Here is a 21,870-nt window from a genome sequence, read left to right on the forward strand (position 1 = left end):
TACAGCTCGTGTTACACTCCACAATAACACTGAGTCTCGTCTCCAAGTACAATCTGAGCCACCTTTGCGGCGCTTGGCGAATATTATTTAAACAGAACCTTTGAGCTGGCAAGGTCCATGAATCCTGTTTAATTAATATTTCCTAAGCACTGCCAAGATGGCTCTGATTATGCTTGAGGACGAGACTCAGTGTTGTTGTGGAGTGTAACGGGAGCTGTATACAGATTTTGGATATAAGCTGTACAAAAGGATTATCTCATGCGAGAGCCGTAAAGTATGTTTCGAGAAAAAACAAAACAAATCCGACTGCCGAACAATTTGGCACCGGTAACCATTTCCTCAACCATTACCTTGTTGGTAAGTTCAATTGGCACATCGGCAAATGGATAGGCAGCGTGTACAGCTCACTAGTACAAAAATGCGCACTTTAAATTGAGAACTCGTGAAAACTTTGATACACGAATGTTGTCAGATAATACATTCATTAAGGCGGCAGTACATAAATAATAAGTATTAAAACAATAAGCAGTAAAATCATTTATGACGTTCTTAATGATTCTTTCGCGAGTGTGATAGAATGTGTTAACCATGACGAATAGAAGTGGGCGTTGGTAACATTCTTCGTCTCTAAAAAAAGAATGAATAGACAGAATGTCGCTGTGCATGTTTTTAAGTGATGCGCCCGACCAATGGCCATCTCACACAAATCTGTGATCACTGGTGTCACATTGTTCCGCAAGGGCATTTTTGTGAAGAATTCCGCTGCACACAGTGCTGTCAGCATTAGCCCCCTCGTTTATTGCGACAACAATAAGAAAAGGCACAAGTAAGTTGATTCAAGAATATATTATCAAGTGATACACACATCACAACATTGTGAAAACTACACCAAACTTGTATGTATGAACTGAAATGGATTACAATCACAGCCACAGGCCTTTTGCGAGCTCCTACATTTAGAGGGTGATGTAGTCAAAACTCATTGTATCACAAGCAACACAATGTCCTTTTGGCGTTGCAGGCTTCATCAACGCCCATAAAGTAGCCAGGACATGGACAGTCGGCTGCACATGCCACGGCGAATGCCGTGTTTGTCTTTGCTTGCCACCGGCATGGCGTGGGCGCCTGAAACAGACATGTGGCGATGTGTTTCTCATCAACATTTAACGAGTAATGCTCACCTGATAGGTGTGAGCGCGGTGCTGTAATTTTCTAGAACAGAGGATAAACTGCTAGGTAAAAACTGTTTGCCAATTGGTGCGCGAAACAGGCAACTTACCGACAATTTTTCAAATGCTGTTCATGGATACGCGCACCACACTGCTTCCCATAACGACAAATGCGTGCCCTGACAAGAAGACGAAGGGGGAAAGGGTGGGGTGGATCACGTGCAACGCGAGCTTCCGTTGTAGAGGTGACATCAAAATTGCTTCTATATTAAGGGGACACGATAGCACGGCGGCAACGCGGCGCCCCTGACCAAGCCGTCCCTCTGATTTTGAAGTTAGTTACCTGCGTATAACTTATAAACTGGGTGTCACCTTAAGGAAATTGATATGTCACTTCTGAATTACCGGCCACGACATTTTCAGAGCAACGTTAAAGGGAACGACAATGAGAGTGTACTGAACAGCTGTTTCGGCCTTATTTGGCCATCGTCAGCAGTACGCAGGCAGGCAACGTTTGAGCGGATGGCGTCAGAATGTCACGTGGTACGTGATTGCCCCGTCAGGGTGTTCAAATCGCACCACTGAAAGCCCAGTGCAAAGCCAGTGAAGTATATAAGACACGACATATGCTATACGTGCAGCCAAAGAGCTCCGGCAATTTTTTTTCGTCTTATATACGTCACTGGCTTGGCGCTGGACTTTTAGTGGTGTGCTGGAGCACCCTGACGCCTGAAATTGCATACTACGTGACCTTCTGACGCCATCCGCTCAAACACTGCCTGCCTGCGAACTGCTGACGAGGGATGTCAATGATTGCTTGCAGCTTCTACACGTGTCTAGAATGACGTCAGAATCACCTGGCGGCTGTCAGTAGGCCAAGTCCAGGAATGCTGTGTCAAGTCTGGGTGATGTCATCGTCCTTGGAGTTGGGGAGGGGGGCGTTGTGAGGACCCCAGCTGAAAGGAAACAAAACAAAACAAACAAAACAGTACCTTATCTAAGTATGTAGTTAAATTACTTATTGTTGACAGCCCACCAGGGTCTTGGTTTACACTGTAAACTGACAAAAACTCCTTCTTGGGTGTAATTCCATGGTACCCTAACTGACTCCCTTTCAGGTGTATAGCAACACCCTCTGAAGAAAATACCCCCTTTCTGTATCGGTGTATTTCTACACCAATATTGGTGTAATAGGAAGGTACCCTAACTGACTCCCTTTTAGGTGTAATGCTACACCTTCAGCTTGCTCTACACCCTTTCAGAAAGGGTGTTTGCAGTGTCCATGTGTGAAAATATGTGACCACAGCTGAATGACAACCACGAATGCATGCTTACAAACTTCCGAGATATGCTTGATGCAACGGATGCAATAATTCAGCCGCAGCCAGAGCCGGCCTCCACAGGGGCAGCTGGCCTGAAGGGGGAGGCATAAAATTATCATTTGCTTGGACACTGCGTGATGTGCGCAAATTCCTCTGCTTAGTTGTGCATGCGCCAAGAGTGGATGCCGGCCCTGGCTACAGCTTTGCAAAAAGTGCACCTGCAACAAGAATGAGAGTGCATACTTTATTCACAGCCCGACGAAGAACAAACAGTTACTAGTGAAAGAATAGAAAGCGAATAACACTGCAAGTGCTACGTATACGCATAAGCACTATACGATTCTGTATGCATCAGAACATCTTTCTGGCTCAGGATGGAGCTGTGATCAGCATTCCCTGCTCGCAGTTCACGCGGCGTCGGTGAGGGCGACTGTGCTTTACAGCCTTCTTATTCTGCGCAGGATATCAACAACATCATTAAGTACCCTTCGGTCCCTGTTTGCTCGAAGCCTTCGCCGCTGCCTTGGAGTTCCAAGAATGGCTGAAACACGGCAAGTCCTGGCTGAATCTGGTGAACTCCCGGTTGGGGTTCTACGTGAACGTGAAACGGCTCGGCACTTCCTACGTTTGCGAGCTCACATTCCCCGTCACCCGCTCCTCAGGAAAATTCGATACCGTCCTGAAAGCGACCTCTGTCGAGTAGCGCAGAGGACAAGCCCGACTCTCACTGGCTTCATAGCTAAGGACATTATACCGCCGGAAGCCCCCTGGTCTCTGCCGGTACCGCCGACTTTCGTAAGCCTTCGGAACCTTCTGGAAAGAAGAGATCAGGTCCCCTCTCAAGTCCTCCGAGCCCATTTTCATGCTCTGGTAGACGAGAAGTTTTCTACGCTTATGGCAGGATATACAGATGGCGCATCCCGCAACAACAAGTCCGCCTCAGCATTCGTCATACCATCCGAAGGCGTAGTGCAAGGACGACGCCTTTCACATCCAACCTGCTCAACAGCTGCGGAACTCTATGACATCCTTTTCTTTCTACAACACATCGCTGATTTTACCCCGCGGAAATGGGCAGTCTTCACAGACTCCAAAGGCCCATTCGCATCCCTACTCACAGATGTGTTAATGGCTTACCAAACTGTCTATGCAGCGGGCCACAGGCTAGTTCTCCAGTGGGTTCCAGTCCATTGTGGTGTCGCGGGGAACGAGCAGGCCGACAGCGCCGCAAAAGCAGCACTCTCGTATCGGACACGGACCAGTATTGCTCTGCTGAGATGAGACCGCCGTTCCATTCTGCGACGCCTCGTGACACCCCTGGCTTCCCGCCAATGGACAACCGACATTCTCCCCCCATCTATGTTGAGCAGAGTTGATCCAACGCTCGCTTTCTTGCGCCACGAAACACATCTCGTCAAGATGTTGCATTAATCCACCGAATGCGACTCGATGTGGCCTTCAGCTCAGTGGCGTTACCATTTGAGACAAGTCGACCCTCCCACCTGCTGCCACTGTGGTGCTGTTGAGGATCTGGAGCACATTCTTCTTCATTGCCCCCACTACCAACCATCCCGAACCGCACTCCCCGAGTCTCTTAGTCAGCTGTACCCTCGCCCCTTCTCCCTATCGAAATTGCTTGGTCCCTGGCCCAATCCAGCCCAGCAACGATCTGCGCTTAAAGCTCTTTTGACATTTCTGGACACAATCGGACTGCCATCGTCATTCTGAAGGGGCTCATTATTTTATTTCCCACATCCCCACCAGCAATGGGGTAGAGTATCGCCCCTGACGATGAACCTACCCACTCTCCATCTCAAAATAAAGTTGTTGTTGTTGTATGCATCAGCTCTGCGAACAATTTTGTGATCTGTAGGTATACACCAGACGTGGCAACAGAGGCATAGGCAGAAACTTATTATAGTTTGGATAAACTTATAGTTTGGCAGTCGTGGGTTGCTCTGTACAGAAAAAACGTACACCTCACGCCTATGTGGTATTGTTTCTGGTAGGGCAGAATGAGCATTGATTAGTTTTCACCTCATCTCACAGAGCAAGTTCTCGTCACGCATGAACTGAGCAGTTGAGATTCATGCTTCATGGCTGCTAACAAGGCTTCATCCACAAAAAAAAAAAATGAAGTAATTGCATTTGATATGGAGAAAATGTGAAAACATTTGCCATTTCAACTCCAGTAGCGGCTGGGCCATGGCACACAAAATATGACTTGGCCAGCTGCAAGCGGCTCTGCAAGGTGGGCGTCCCGCAGTGTTTGCGTGCGTGGGGTGAAGCTCGCTTTCGGAACAAAAATTCGAACGTATTCGAAGAATGTTTGAAAAATCTTGGAAGTTCAGAAAGACCGCGCCCAGTTGTCTAGCTGAATGAACGATAGAAAGTTTTTATGCTTGTGCATGGCTGGAAATGACGCAAAGCCGATGAAAATTGGTCCCTTTCTTGCGGAAATTTCCGAAAATGGAGCGATGCTGCTAAATTCCGTGCGAACCTTTGAATTTCGCGAATTTTCGCAAATTTGCTGACAGGCAGGGGCCTTAACCATATTACCTGCGATCTGGACGCAACCCAGCAGGGATGCTGGACTCAATATGGCATACACCATACACTCGAAAAACTAAAAATCCCATCCCTGAGCACAACAGAAAGAAAGAAAGGTAGTGGACGTTTGATTGTTAGGTCACTGAATTACAGCAGCGTAGACAATTGTGTGATTGTTACTGGTTGTTTCTTATTCATTTATTCATATCACTGACGCGCTGGTGGTCATGCAAGGATTTCTGTATTGCAGCTATATAGTATATTTCTGCACGTTTTGCCGAATTTTCGCTTGTGTATTTTGGACATTTGCAGTGATATTATTCGTCAGTCTGCTAATCACATTTACTGTAATACGTTTTTGTTCAGTGTATTAATTCCCTTACTATGATTGACAAAGAGTAAAGTGTTTGTGATGGCTTCAGGAAGGCTTTAAAGTTATGAGCAAAAAATTATCCCCAACAATAGTGCGGATGTGTATCATTGTTACCTCGTACACCTTTTTCACACCAAAAAGGTGTAAACGGGCTGTGCAGAAGGTGTTCGAAAACACTAACACTCATTTTACACCCTTCAAAGGGTGTTCCTTTTTTTAAGAAGGTGTAATAAGGGAGTAAAAAAGGAGTATATACGAATTTGCAGCCTATTGATACCCCAAATACACCCAAAAGGGAGTTGGCAGGCTAGAATTTGTAGATAAGGTATGATTCCCGTTGTTGTCGGGGTCGATCGGTAGTGAAGCTCGACTGAAGAAGAGAAATTTAGACGTCTTGAATTGATTGGCCCTGTTGGCTGAAACGGCGCGAAATTGGAAGATTAGGTTTTTTTCGTCACATCCGATCTGTGGTTATTGAACTTAATTCTAAAGGACGTCTTAGTCTGACCACAAACTGTGCTTGGCACGTGTTCGATTGCGTATACAACGTTAGAGGAGTTTCCAATCTATAGATCAGCTTTGATTTTGACGTGAAAACATGATTTTGTGTCTTGACTGATTGGGTCGTTTGCATAAATTTACAAATCTCCCATCTACGACCATTGCATCTTCGTGAATTTTTTGGTTCGGTTACTTTAGAGCGAACCAAGCTATCTTGTAAGTGGCGTGCACGCCTGTAGGTGACACGCCGTGGTTCAGGGAAAAGTTGCTTTGTGCGTTCGGACTGGAGTAGGATGCTATGACGGCCATTTAGTATATGATTAAGATTTTACATATTTCCAGCGAATGTTACGGTTAGGTGTAAGGTACCAGTGCGTGAGTCTTTTTTTTTTCAAATAAATTTTGTCGATCCATTTTGCGAGCGCGGGTTGGAACCCGACCAAGGACGTCTGCAACTTGGTGCCAGGGAACAAGTTGCCCAAACACGCCGTCTTCCGTAATCTTGTATGCAAGACTACTAACCACTTACAGTTGATTAATGTAACTATAGTTACATACTGAGAAAACGACATCTCTGCAGCTCTCATAGCATTACCATAAAAAAGGAAAGAAAAATCTGTACAGGATAAACAAAAACGCCTTTTCTTCTTTGACCGTATGATACTAGATATCGAAATAATAAACCGCACAAATTACATTTTATTTTATAACCTCCTGTGGTATAACAAGCTGGTTGCCTGACTTTAGTGCAAACATACAAAGCCCATATAATACCCCTGTCAGACATAATAGTAGTACTTGGCGAACTACATCATAAGTATTGTTCTATAATATTCCAGGAGTCTTCGGGGCTTCCAGAATCGGGGCTTCCAATAGATACGTTGATGAGCTGTTCCATGCGACTCTTCCACGTATGACTGGCCTTGAAGGAAGCAGACTGCACGACTTCGCGCTCAAGGTAGAAAGTAATTCCGTTACGAACCGGGACGTAAAGGCGGAGTTCCACGATGGCAGAATGGTGGGGACCTTGCCTCCTAACGGTATTAGGAGAGATGGCAACTGTTCGCCGCCTAGGATTGAGTTTGGTGCAACCGTCGTCAGCTGCGCGGTGTCCCTTGATGGACTGAAAGCAAGCTACAAGGGGACCGTCAGGGGAGAAGATTTGACGGGTACCAACAGGACCATTGGTGTGGATGCTACGTTCGCAGGAACCAAAGGATACATTGAAGTGGCTAGTACACCTGGTTAGTATGGTCCGTTAGCTGCATGCTCCTTGGCAGAGTTCGAGGTAACTCGTTGCAGGTAACTCGCTACTGTAACTAAGTTCCTTTTTTTGATAATTTGTAACTTAACTCGGGACTTTTGCACCGTGGTAACTTTCACACGAGCTCGTTTCTTTTTAAGGTAACTTTGCTCAAGTAACTTAAGTTAAGTTCTAAGTTACTTTTAATTCGCTTTTCACTCAGGTCCACATATTTTCTTGCTTTCTCTCCGGTTCCTTCGTGGCATTTTTTGCCATAAAACGTGATATTCAATCAATGATAATATTCTATTCAGGAAGTAAGAACCGCTGCCATGGAAATGAAGCATTGTGCGCCCACAGGGAGTAAGATGAAAAGCGTTCGAATAGACCTCTACCAGAGAAACGTCATCATGACGTTGGTACACAGACTGAAACAGAAACAAATCGAAAGGAGAGGGCTCGGTGCCATGAACGTGCACTTGTTCGTTGCCTCCCATTGAAAGAAAAGTAGGACCGAAGGTTGCGTCCCTTTCAGGGACCATCGTAATCTCCTCAAGACCGTGGCTTTCGGTCGCGACCTTGTTCACCTCTAGCTTCGAGCGTAGTTCAACTCTACCAAATTTTTGGCGTTGTCGAACACTAGTACGTCATTTGTTTACAAACAGGGAGAGGTCTGTTGTTGGACATAAAGGAAAATGATCTAAGTGTGTTGCACTTCTCCGCAGGCAACTCTGGGTCTAACTCAACTCCTCACGCGCGCTGCACCTGTGTAATGCTAATATGTCTTCGAAGTAACTTGGAAGCAACTCGTTCTTTTCTTTAAGTAACTCTGTAACTGCGAGTTACACTTCAGGATGAAGGACTTCGTTATTAACTTAGTTACATTTTCACACGGTAACTTAACTCGTAACGAGTTCTTTTTGACGGGTAACTTCTCAATCTATGCTCCTTGGTGTCGGTACTGTTAGTTATATGGGTCGTATACGCGACCGCTGACCGATACATCGAATGACAGGCTACCCACACATTACACCCCACACACTTAAGGGTGCTTCACACTGCAACCAAAACCCCTAACAGCAAGAGGACACATACAAGATTCAGAACGCTATCACTGTCTGCGTTCCGTGTTTTGTCGATCTCAATCTCACATTTGTCAAGATGGCGCCAGCAACACTTCAGCGAGACACATGTTCTTGCGGTGTGAAATACTTCAGCGACAAAGACATCAACGAAACATCTCTAAACCGTGTTTTCATTGCTTTGGCGGCAGAGCAAATTTTGAGTGGGAGACATCACATAATCTCGTGCGTTCCTTGCAGTCCAGAGATGCGGGTTCACTGATATCAACATCGGAGCACGTTTTTTGCAGTTGTGACGTCCTTCGTGGGATGACCAATCACTGCCGAGCACACAGAGAACGGGACAAACATCGCAGACGAATCACTGCCTCACATTACTAACAGGACCGACACAAAGGGCCCTTTGTGTCAGTCCTGTTAGTAATGTGAGTCATACACTGCAGTGTGAATACTATGCTCTGTGTCCACGTTAATCGAAGCCAGGTGAGAACGCAAGGGAGTGCTTCCTTAGACATCCTGCAGAAACCATTAAAGAGACCCATGAGATTCACAAGCCTTGATCGAGACAAACTTTACGGAACAGAAAGGGTGTTCATCTATATTTTTATTGCTGGGATATACACGAAAAAAAAAAAAAATACGGAACCCAAAAGAATATTGCCAGGTATAACCAATAGCATAATTAGATAAAATATTATCACTAGACGAAATAATTTCATAATGCGCAAAACTAGCAAAGCTCGTGTCTGATTATAAATTTTCGGCAGCGTAATGGCAGAGGACATCAAGCTTTTCTCCACAAACAACCATATACATCCTTAGATGTTTGACGAGACATTTGCTTAGGGCAGACTCTCAACGATCCGAGCTCACATATTAATGGCGTCTTTATGCCTCTTCGTTTTCTCATACAACCGAAACGCAGTGCGTCACGAGCCCAGGACACACCTCATTGCACAAGGCTAGTTGGGTGATTCCATCTCAACTCAGGCAAGGTGGTCCGGACACCATCAGTAATTTTTATTGAAAAAATATATGTTGTAGCCTGGCTCAGATTGAGAAGGGAACAGCAAGTAGTTTTTTTCTAGTTTCAATAGTTCCCGAGAAAAAAAAAACAGAAGAATATAGCAGGTCCGGCGCACTTTCAGACATAGCTATTTTGACGTTCAATATCTTTCCAACGAACGCGTTCATGGCTTTGAATTTTTTTCCTCGCACTGTCACCTGTGTTGGCTTCCAGTGCATGGGTTCAGTTCCGCGGGGATTTTGCTATTTTGCAGCTAAAAATACGTAAAGTTGCTGGCGACGACGAAAATCGCTCATATTCTTGCGGCTATTGCGGCACTTGTGTACATGCCAGTGAAACGAGAACGATATTGCCATGTAGCGTAGACTGAGCTCTATAGTTTGGTATCAAATTTAGGAGTCTAGGCCAGGTTGCTGTCACGCACAGAGGCGTCTACAACGCGTGACATTTGAAAAAATGCGGTTTTTGAGCGCCCATATCTAAAAAACCCCACCTCGAAAATTCTTCAAACTTCGCAGGCACATGCTTCCGTATATGATATTTGAGTGCACAGAAAATCGAAGGCTTTTTCCTTTCACAATAAAAGTTTGAGCGTACCAAAGTTTCAGTGTCCGACTGTGGTGTGTGTAATGACCATGGAAGCACTGCGAGAAGTTAACTGGTCGATATTCCCGGTTTTCTTCTGACAGCCTCCCGTGCTGTTCGTACTGCTATTTGAGAACCCAAAAGAGTCGAATATTTTCCCCAGGACGTCGAAAGCAGCACGACGGCTTCACAAGGACACTATAGAGAAATGTAGATTGAGTGTACGTGTCACTGCTTGCGCGGTGCGTGCATGAAAATTCGATGTTTACATCCAGCTCTTTAGGCCATGCCAGTAAAGATGAGTCGCTATTTATTTACGCTTGATTGATTACATTAGCAGTTGTGGCAAAGATAATCCGACTCGCACCCGTTACAATACTGTTCAGGCGTCAGAACGTTTCTCATCAAAGCATCGTCCAGCGAAGTTACACGGGCAAAGTTCCTCTGAAATAGTATCTCCTGTCTGTGCCTGTTCATGTAGTTCGTGCAGCAGACACAGTCTTTACCTAATTTCATGTTCATGGCGATGATACAGACGGCAAAGCAACAGCGAGTCGAAACAGTGCCAAAACACAACTGTTACAAAATAAATCACTAGTGGTAACAGATACAGGAACTACTCACTCTCCCAATGACTCCAAACTAACTTGAGTTTTGTACCTGAAGCCGGATACGGCTCCAGTGCGGGTGGCGCTAATCTTGTTACTCTCCTCGCTGTTCATTAACAGCAGCGGCGGTTCCTGACATGGCAAAGTAGTACTCGCCGACGGACACAGAAATCGCTGTCTATGCTTTCATGCTAACTGAAGGACGTTTCCTTGGGTAGACTACAAGTACCACGGTCCACTGTCTCAAGAAAAACGCGAATATCGTCCAGTGAACTTCTCGCAGTGCTTCCATGGTCATTGCAGGCACCACAGTCCGACACCGAAACTTTGCCGCGCTCTAACTTTTATTGTGAAAGGAAAAAACCTTCGATTTTCTGTGCACTCAAATATCATATACGGAAGCATGTGCCTACGGAGTTTGAAGAATGTTCGAGGTGGGGTTTTTTGGATATGGGCGCTCAAAAACCACATTTTTTCAAATGTCATGTGTTGTACACGCCTCCTTGCGTCACAGCAACCTGGCCTAGACTCCTAAATTTGATACCAACCTATAGAGCTCAGTCTCCGCTACATGGCAATACCTTTGTCGTTTCAGTGGCATGTACGCAAGTGCCGCAATAGCCGCAAGAATATGAGCAATTTTCGTCGTCGCCAGCAACTTTACGTATTTTTAGCTGCAAAAGAACAAAATCCCCGCCGGAACTGAACCCAAGCACTGGAAGCCAACATAGGTGACAGTGTGAGGAAAACAATTCAAAGCCGTTAACGCGTTCGCTGGAAAGATATAGAACGCCAAAATCGCTATGCCTGAAAGTGCGCCGGACCTGCCATATTCTTCTGGATTTTTTTTTCTCGGAAACTACGGAAACTAGAGGAATAATACTTGCTGTTCCCTTCTCAGTCTGAACCAGGCTACAACATATATTTTTTCAATAAAAATTACTGATGGTGTCCGGACCACCTTGCCTGAGTTGAGATGGAATCACCCAGTTCCATCTCAAATCGAACAATCCGGTACACTTGATGTCTCGAATGAACGGGAAAAAAATATATGTTAAAGCCATCGGTGAGTTAGGAGAAATAAACGCTTTCTGAATTCTCTGCGCTGCGCGGTTCGGGAAGTAGGAGAGGAGGAAAAAACTGCCTCTCATAAGACGATGTCGTCGCGCGCGGGTTTGAGCGTTTGCGACAAGGCTATTTCTTGTCGCATTATAGAAATTTCTTTATCTGGCTTTAGACCACTTAGGGCACAATAGGATCCTGCGTTGGCAGTGCTGTGTCCGTTTTTGTTTGTCTACAAAAAAATATCAAAGTTGACTCAAAGTGCCGAAAAGCACCATATTCACTGCAACTTTGCGGACGATGTACAGAACGGATAAGATTGAGCTTTATGCCGTTTAAGTTGTCATTCATGTGGCTATCGAATAATGTATAATTTGTAGCTCTACTCTGTCAGGAACGTAAGCGATACCTTTTTCAGTAACACCATACCACCTAAAAATGACGAATTTCGGAAGCCTTTATCTAAAACACCCCACCAAAAACTTGCCTCGAAAATTTTATTTGTTGTAGGTAGTTCCTTAGACTATGCACAGAAGCAAAATCAAAAGTCGGACTTTATCGGTAGGCGCACTGTGAATTTTTTGCCAATCCTATACGCGGAGCGTATAAAAGCCGTGGCACCGTGTCCCGCGTGTTGCAAAATCGAATATTCCAAAGGGACTTTCAACTTCTGTCTTCACATAAAAAGTAATTGCTATCATTTGAAACCGTTCTGAGCGCTTGCATTCATAATAGTGTTGTAATCGCTTAATGTAGATTGTGGAGCAACCATATGTGCTCATATTTTTTGCGGGATGACACACATGCATTGCAAGTGCTGGGAGCCAGTGAAGAGCAGAATGCCTTAAAATACTTTTGCGTCTTTATAAGAGGTATATTTTTCCACGGTGATCATATCGAAGCATATTTACAGTACACAGAATAACAAGAACTTGACAGCGAAGAAGACAAGGTGACGAAGGTAATAAGGTAACGTAAGTTATGCAGAGCATTCCGGGTGGATGAGAGTGCTCGTGTCATGAACTGCTTTAGGCCGTTGTGGAAGACACTTTCCTTAATGTTACTTTTGATGGCAGGTTCTTGTCAGATTTTCTTTCAAATGTGGCCAACATTGCTGCGTGTCGTGATTCAGCCACCTTTGCTGTGAAGTACTTGAAGCAGCTTCTGCATAGCTAGCCCATTTCTGTTACACCTTCGGCTTGATCTGCTAGAACCACAGTCTTTATGGCAGCTACGCCGATCTCCGAAGCAAAGCGAAAATCTTTTGTCTATAGCACTTTTTTCTTGTGTATGAGGCGGTAGTCAGCGAAATCCACACGATCAGCACTGTACAACGAAGAGGCCATTGAGGTAGGTGTGATACCAGGACGACACACTACAGTTATGCAGATGTCGTCGCACACTCTATATAAGGGTACTTCATGCACTTCTGTAGTCGAGAGGTGAGTGAAGCGTCTTCTGTGTGTAGGCGAAACTTTGCGCAAGGTGTCTTCAGGGAGTACAAACAAATGCGATCAGGACCTTCCCATGGTCGCAGCATGTCGAACCGAATAACATATTGGACAGCGGCGCCAGTCGGGCTGTTTCGACAAGGTTCACAAAAGGCACCATGAATTAGCCTTGAGTGTGTGCGTATGACACTACAACATTTTCCTCAGTGCAATTTCCCCAGTCCGAGGTCATGGGGCCGTAGGAAAGGAAATGTTTCAAAGAATACTGGAAGTCACTGCGTCCCTCCTGTCACAATGCGTTCAGTAAATATGCTTGTTTAGAATAACCCTGAACAGATATGCCTCTTACAAAGATGTAAAATCACTCTGTTCTTCCCGGGCTCCCAGCACTTGCAATGCATGTGTGACATCCCGCAAAAAATGCAAGCACATCTGGTTGCTCCACAATCTAGATTCAGCGATTACACCATCGTTATGTACGCAAACGCTCAGAACCTTGAAAAGGAAACCTTGAAACCTCAGAATGGTTTCAAATGACAGCAATTACTTTTTATATGAAGACAGAAGTTGAAAATCCCTTTGGAAAATTCGATTTTGCAACACGCAGGACACGGTGCCTCCGCTTCAATGCGCTCCGCGTATAGGACTGGCAAAAAATTCACAATGAGCCTACCGATCAAGTCCGAATTTTGATTTTGCTTCTGTGCATAGTCTAAGGAACTACCTAGAACATATCAAATTTTTTAGGAAAGTTTTTGGTGGGGTTTTTTAGATAAAGGCTTCCGAAATTCGTCATTTTTCGGTGGTATGGTGTTACTGAAAGAGGTATCGCTTACGTTCCAGACAGAGTACAGCAACAAATTTTACATCATTCGATAGCCCTATGAATGACAAATTAAAAGGCATAAATCTCAGTCTTATCCGTTTTGTACATCGTCCGCAGAGCTGCAGTGAATATGGTGTTTTTCGGCACTTTGAGTGAACTTTGATATTTTTTTGCAGACAAACAAAAACAGGTACAGCACTGCTAACGAAGGATCCTATTGTGCCTTAAGTGGTCTAAAGCCAGATCAAGAAATTACTATAATGCGAGAAGAAATGGCCTTGTAGCGAACGCTCAAACCCGCTCGGGACGACGTCCCCGTATGAGAGGTAGTTTTTTCCTCCTCTCCTATTTCCCGAACCGTGCAGCGCAGAGAATTCGGAAAGCGTTTATTTCTCCTAACTCACCGATGGCTTCAACATATATTTTTTTCCCGTTCATTCGAGACATCAAGTGTACCGGATTGTTCGATTTGAGATGGAACTAGCCACAACGGAGTGGTACCTGCTTTGTAGCGATGGAATGGACGACGAACACGTGAGTCCAATGGACAATTCTGTCGCCAGCCATAGCGGTTTTTACGGCATATTAAAGATCACCTGCGTGGATTCCGAAAGCCACCGCTAAAAGTTCTATGCCTCCTTCCTCCGAGTACTCGCTAGGCTGTGCGGCTCAACGCTAATTAATCTATACCCGGTATATAACGCTGTCACTTCCGCATCGCGCCAGTCGCAGCACGTCAATCTGAACTTCACTGCGTCACACCGAACCGTGCTTCGCAATGATCCTGTAGCGCCGCCACCGCACGACCAAGGCAATGCACCAGGCAAGCACGGTCATGTGCACGCGCACAAAGCTTCGTGCGCACCTTCGTACCTGCGTATTAAATCAGTTGTTGGTGGAAGCCGATCGCTTCGATTCTTCCTCTTGTAGCTAGCCGATACCAACAATCCTATTCGGGGATCCGACCGCCTCACGTTCTGAGCGACATGCTTCCGTAATGGTCGTGGTCAGCCGCTGTCGACCACACCTGACCACTCACACTCTCTACGGCAGCGGTTCAGGAACCGATGTCGCGAGCTTTCATCTTGGCTTTCTCAATTGGTCATGATCTTAGGCGCACAAACAGTCAAGCATCCACTAATGAGCATGGGGCACCGGCTTCACTGCTCTACCAGGGATCTTCAGGGAGGCCAGAGTGAGCACTGTTCCCGGACACAAACGGTGCTACGCTTCGGCAATTTCTCGAGCTCTCAGTTAGCAGGTACCCGTTGCAGCATAGTCTCACCTGCCTTTAGAAAAAAGAGCTCTTTAGACTAGCTTCCGACGGATGCCTCGAGGATAGACTATCCCCGCTGCGGTTCGGATGTGAAGGTGTGCGGCGCAGATTGCTGAGGTCTGCGTCTTTCATCGGACGTGGCAGTCCATTGTGCGTGGCCGTCCATTTCTTTTTGCCGCAGTGGTGGCATACAGGGTTCAGGGTAATACTGAGTTTGAAGACATGGGCGCGCGTAGAGGCAGAACGTAATCGCATGCGAAGAATGACTGAATCTTTTGTCCTGGAGAGGCCGCCAGCTGCACAGAGAGGTGATGGAGATCCATCACTCATTCTCTTGTCAAGGTGCAGAACCTACACACATACCCTGATAACGTTCAAGCTACTTAGATTATCTTTGTTTTTGTGCCGGATTTTCGAAGTTGATTTTCACAGACGCGTCAACCTGGTCATTTCCTAGAACGCCCTTATGTGGAGACATCCGCAATAGAGTCGCTGGAGTGTACTGGGATTCAAACATTGCTGTTCCGCTTTTCCTGAGATGCGTCATCCTTCGCAGTAATAGCTGGAGCTGGATATAGCGCCCCGTGAGCCCGTGATGATGGTGATGTTGGTTATGTTCTCGTTTTTTGCAGCTTTCAGCGCTTCTGTTATTGTCAGTAATTCCGTATTTGCCGATGTTATCTCCTCTATTCTGCCCAGTTGAGTTCCAGTGGGGAAACGCACTATCAGGTGGCACCTATGCCAATATTTTCGTCTACACTGGTATCTGCGCAAGTGTGTGTGGCCCTATTACGGTTGTTGTGGAAATACTCCGCAGCAAGGCGATGAACGACCATGCCACAGAGTTCGCTATTCTGAACACCAGCTAACCTGTTCGTTGCGTGTTTGCGTTAAGATCAAAGGAGGTTCATTGTTGAAGGTGGTTGTGTGGGAACCACCACTGTTAAGGTGCGATTTCTGGCCGCTAATTGAGAGGGCGTGCGACTTCAGTTCCGCGGTTAAGCGCATGCCCGTGGCGTCCGCTGCCGCGACCGGCAGGTGAGAGCGAGGCTCGAGTGTCGCGGCCGGCAATGAAAGACCGCCGGGGTGCGGTGAACATCGGGCAGAAGTGAAGTTGATGAAACTGTGATGCGCGTGTGAGCTGGACGGATATGCTTCACAATATTACATCAGTAGCACAGCGGTGGTCTTGCCAAGTAGAGAAAGCCCATAGGAAGCCCATAGCTCATAGGACTATTCTGCGTCTGGTAGTTTGCTCCACAAGGATAGCTTTGTTTGCTATGTACCATAAATTCGGCAAGACATGAGGTGAGGTCTCGTCAAGTGCGTTCCTCGACGTCCATATCTTGTCGATATGGTCCAGAAGCAGCTGGATGCCGCAAGAAGGGGAATTTTACAAAGCCTAGCAGGGTATGTCGTCGGCTCCGGGGGCCGATTGTGCCGTCAGGTGACTTAAAGTAGCACAGAAGTCATTTTTAACACCCAGTTTTCTTCCTATAAAACTGTTAAGTTTACCAGTAAGATGCACCATGCGAAGTAATTTACACCACAGAGTCATAATTATCGCAGAAATTGAATTTAAAATACGCCGCAAACAGCGACCGTGCGCAACGGTGGTGAAGAGCAGTACCAGCCTGTGATCTGCCCGGAACCTCGCGCTGACGCTATAAGGAGAACGCTCGCTGATTGGCCTAGAGAAATGTTGTCTGCTACTCCGCTGTCGTCTGCTACTCGGCTGTTCGGGGTTCTGATAAAGCCTTTCTCCTTGCTCGGTAATGCTTCGGCCGCTCCTTCTATCCCCAATTCTCCGGGGAAACTTGCAAAACAGGTTTACGGCGGCAAAGGGACAATGCGCTGACCCCCACTGACCGGCAAACCAGAACGAGTCTCCTTATGCCGTCATCGGTGACGTGCCATCATACCTCCTCATCCTCGTTATAGCTGGAGTGGCGAGTTAAGGGTGAAGGCGCGGAGCTATGTTTATGCGAGTTTTTTTCTGGGAAACAAATTGCACACATCAAAACCTTTCGCGCTATTCAGTATAATGACGCACACACTTTCATCAGATGTCTTAATCTGAGTTTTTTTGGATGGCCCTCTGTACTCCTTTAAAGCGTATTGAAGCTCGCACGGTGTAAAGATAAGGTTGAGGAACGACCGCATACTTTGCAGGAGGAGGATTTGTGACAAGGACAAGGATGGCTCGTGCTTCGCCGGACTTGTTCACGAAACCCTGATCGAGCTCCTCTATGGGCCTGTTTCACGACGTTTGGGAGCACCCCGAACCGTATTCTGCAGCGCCCTTTGTGGTCGCGTAGCCAGATGTTTTTCTGGACATAGGCATGTATCCCCTACGCTGCAGCTCTGAAAACTCGTTGCGCAAGGGTTTCCACAAAAGAGATGACATTCCCTGTACGGTGGTAAGGCAGGGAACACGCTGGACACAACCGGCTAATAAGTGCGCTCTACACTAGGGGAGGACAGTTGGCGTGCGATCGCAGGACGAAACGTTAGTGCCACAGGCCAATCGAAGCATTCTTAGCCGTTGTTTACCCAAGAAGCGAAAACGTTCCTGCTGTTGGTATGACCCATCATTGCGTTTGCTGCTCACCATTACTTCCTGATCGGTGTGCTCATCTAGGAAGGCAGAGAAAGATATCCACTGGGCTAGGGGTAATCTATTGGCATAGCTCCGTAGTACCGCCGAAACCCGTCGATAACCGGTCCTACTCTCGGCAGACCGGCGGGGTGACTGGGCGCGCTGTGCTCTTTGCCGAGCTGAGCAGGGGAGGAGATATTTACATCCGGCTTAGGGCGGTTGCAAGGGACGCTGACGGTCACATATACAGGGTCTCAGTTAAATCCCCTGGCTAAATAATTCGCGAAGCGGTGCACCAATCGAAGAACTTTCTCTTTTACAAGTACCTGTCCAATACCGCCTACAACCTGCGCACTGTGTGAATGAGTTGGAGCGGCTCATTATTTAAATAAAAAATTCAAATGAGTTTCGTGAAAAAACATAACTTCTAAAGCAGGCCGCCGTCGACATTAAAATGGGTACTACCCCTTTTGGGACCTTCAGTGGACACCTTTTAAAGGAAAATTTGCCACCGAAGCCGGTCATTTGTTGCAGTAATTAATTGGTTTCGGGTTGCACATTTTTGTCGCGGATGGTCGCGGTGAAGCGCAAAATGACGTTCTTCCATTCTTATGTCCACCAATGAATTACGTCCTTTTGCACTTCGCCGCTACCAGCCGCGACAAAAATATGTAAACCGTAACCAATTAATTACTGCAAAAAATGACCCGTTTCGGTGGCAGCTTTTTCTCTAAAAGGTGTCCAGTGAAGGTCCCAAAAGGGGTAGTATCCGTTTTAATGCCGATGGCGCCCTTGTTTACAAGTTATATTTTTTCACGAAACACATTTGAATCTTCATTTAAATAATGAGCGGCTCCAACTCATTCACACGGTGCGCAGGCTGTAGGCGGTATCGGAGATACACTTCGAAATAAGGAAGTTCTTCGGTTGGTGCAGCGGTTCGCGAATTATTTAGCCCGGGGATTTAACTTAGACACCCGGTATATGGAGTCAAAGCATTGTCTTATGCTTCTGCTAATATCCTCGACGTACGCGGAAAATCTAGTGCGGTAAACGCGCTCTCGCGCGCACACTCTAACAACAGACCTTCACCGCATAGCTCGCTACCAGCAAATCATCAACCCGAATGACAACGTTCTCTGTCTTGATTTGATAAAAATAGGGGCGTTCGCCATTTTTGTGGCGATTATGAACTGCATAATGCCACAAAATGGCGTACGCCCCCATTTTCAACAAGTTAAGGGTGAGAACGATGTCATTTGAGAAGGTGGTTTGCTAGGGGCATGCCATGCGGTGAAGCTCGTTTTTGAGGAATCTTCCTGGCTTTTCCTCAGATGCTGTCAGACGTATGACGACACCGTTCCCTTAGAAGTCGGCCCAAGCCCTTATTCTGCCAGAATGTTAGTTATGACGTTGCCCGTCTCCGTGAGGCCGACAACGGCGGGCACTTGCAGCAGTACCACTACCACCACAATTTTTAAGAGTGCAGTTCGCTACTGTGCACTTCCTTTTGAACGCGCCACTACAGTCGCATGCCATCTACTTCATCCCATCAACAGCGCCTGGAGTTTTGGTTTAGAGGCCACCACGTGCAGGCAGCCCCCCCCCCCCCTCTTTCCGTGGGACATACCACGACTCTTGATCAGCACAACCCCTATACACCTTCAATTCTGCCCGAAGAAATGTATTTAAGCCGAATTGTGAACTTTATGTGTCAAGGCCCGACTTCACCAACGCCGATCGTTTGAACAGAGATCAACGGTCCCTTAACTTGGACTTAACGCCCTGCTTTACTAAAGGGAGTTGTTGTCACTGAAACAATCATCACGTTGTGGAAGTCTGTGGACAACGATGGGAATGGACAGGTGCCAGGTTCCAGGCCGCTTCTAGGTTCCACTGGCGCGTCCATGGAGATAGGCCACCGTCATTGCCTCTCTTTGGCATACCATCATCAGCGGTCGGGACTCATGTAGAGGAACTCCACCTCCACTGCATTTGGTGACCCAAATTATGAATATCAAGTTCGACGCAATTCGGCCCTTTTACCATGCCAAATTGGGCAACCTTCCCAGAAGTCCAGAACCGGTGGCGCGCTACCGCGTAGGCTGGGGGCCCCTCTACTACTACTTATTCGACCGCTCGGTGGGTCTGTGACACGGCAACCGATCGACACGGATCCTCTACACGTACCCTCAACTTCACCTGTCCAGACCCGCTGCCACGACTCTCATCCGTGCGTTGCATTCAACATCCTCTGCTCATTCCCGAACTACTTCCTGAGATCGGGAAGCGGACTGCTGCATACCGACCTACTGAATCAATCGCTCCTACAAAGCACTACCAACCGGCACACATGCGCCCCACAGCTTCATCAACCATCACTTCTGCCTGGTGTTCACCGCACCCTGGCGCTCTTTCACTGCCGGCCGCGACACTCGAGCCACGCGCTCACCTGCCCGTCGCGGCAGTCGACGCCACGGCATGCTTCAGCCGGCGTCTCGGCATCTCTCCACGGCTCGCTCAGCCTCCCCCTCCTCCCCCTGAGACTCTCAGAGCTTTGGCTCCCGTGCCGATAGCGGCACCGCAGGACCACCACTTCGACAGCGTCTCGCCTCGCTCTCTTTCCTGCTCTTCTCGGACTAAAGGATCGTGATGACTCATCTGCTCTGATGAATCGCCAACGTGTGCCATGCCGTCAACCTGTTCAACCGTGCATGTCAACCACGGTCGCCCTCGCTGCGCTCCTCTAGTGAAGCCGTGGACATCTTCTGATTTATCGCATCTGAGGGGGTGATGTGGCGGCCTGTTGACAACGACGAGGATGGACACGCGCCTGGAGCACCTTCTTCTAAGAACTGAGTGTTCATATCAAGCTTTAGCAACCCTTGATCTTGGTTCAAAGCTAACCAGCGTTGGTGAAACCGGGCCAGATTCATCCAGTAGTTACATACAATTTTGTGCAGAATGCCCGCCGGGCATACAATAAACCAGCAAAAACGGCACCTGTGCTACTCTCATAACTTTTCAATAAAAATTACCAGGGAAAAATAAACACAGTCATACGCGAACACGTCATAGATATCCAAGCATTAGTTATACACAACGAGAGAAGACAGGGTCGATATCAAGTTCTACAGAGGACTAAGGATCCACGAAGTAAGGGCTGATGTTCGTCTGATGGCATCCTCCATGGGCTGACTTTATACTGTGCCTTCTCCAATACTGATCACCTGGTTTCACGCGTCACTTCGCGCGCACGGAATAGGGAAAATCAGCTAGCTCAAACGGACGAAAACTAAATACGTAAACGAGTGAGTGAGTGAGTGAACGAATTGATGAGTGAGTGAGTGAGTGAATGAATGAGTGAGTGAATGAATGCATCATTGAATGAATGAATGAAAAATGAATCAGCTCTCACACCATACAATTATAAAGGGATTTTCTCGAATATCGGCTCTTTTTGCTTGTATGCCTTACATGGTACTTCGTTTGCAGGAGGTACTCCAACGCTGAGGACTTGGAGGGTGAACCCTGTCGTCCTTCATTTAACCCTGTCGAGGGAACTCTCACTGACCTCTCCCAGAAGGAAGCGATTCAAGGAAGAAGTAAAGAAAAACTTTGTAAGCGCCGCCAACAGTTTCTTTTACGGAGACCTGCACTACGCCCTCAGCAATGCTGTCAAGTTCAGGCCACTGCCTTCGTTGTAAAACAGGAAGAGAAAAAAAGTGCACGTGAAAGATATCCGTTATAAAAAAAGACCATGAACCCGTTCTTATGTCTCGAGTTATTTCTGACAACATATTTCTGTAAACAATTCTAAGCAACACGTTCCTTAGCCCTCTGACACTCGGCTCCTGTAAACAGGAATAGATTATAAATATATTCGGCCCCTTTGGTCAACAATATAAATGACTAAATAAATAAAGTGACATAAATAAGCTAAATATTATTGATTTCAAATACTGTTTTCTGGAACTCTTTGGCTATCTTAGAAGAACTGCCTTTCGGTACGATGCTGATAGCAAGCAGATTAGCAGCGTGATGCCACACGTCGTACTGCGCATTTAATTGCTTAAGCTTCATGGGATGTCATTGGCGTTCTACTGAACCTCTGCTTCTATATTCATTGTAACGGTGAAGCGCGGCTTCGACTAAACAAAGCACATCAAAAGCAATTCCTGCCGCTTATGTTCTTC

General features: G+C 46.7%; 1 protein-coding gene across 1 annotated transcript in view; it reads left to right on the forward strand.

Moving 5' to 3' along the window:
* The window catches only part of LOC135369408 (uncharacterized), a 45,486-nt gene extending 24,041 nt beyond the window's left edge, over positions 1-21,445 (forward strand). The window contains exons 3-4 of the mRNA XM_064603002.1: positions 6,755-7,159; positions 21,170-21,445. Coding sequence (XP_064459072.1) covers positions 6,755-7,159; positions 21,170-21,381 — 617 coding nt within the window. The 3' untranslated portion in view covers positions 21,382-21,445. The remainder of the gene's footprint in view (positions 1-6,754; positions 7,160-21,169) is intronic.
* The last annotated feature ends 425 nt before the right edge of the window (positions 21,446-21,870 follow it).

Source organism: Ornithodoros turicata, chromosome 1 (genome assembly GCF_037126465.1).
Source record: "Ornithodoros turicata isolate Travis chromosome 1, ASM3712646v1, whole genome shotgun sequence".
Classification (NCBI taxonomy): Eukaryota; Metazoa; Arthropoda; class Arachnida; order Ixodida; family Argasidae; genus Ornithodoros; species Ornithodoros turicata.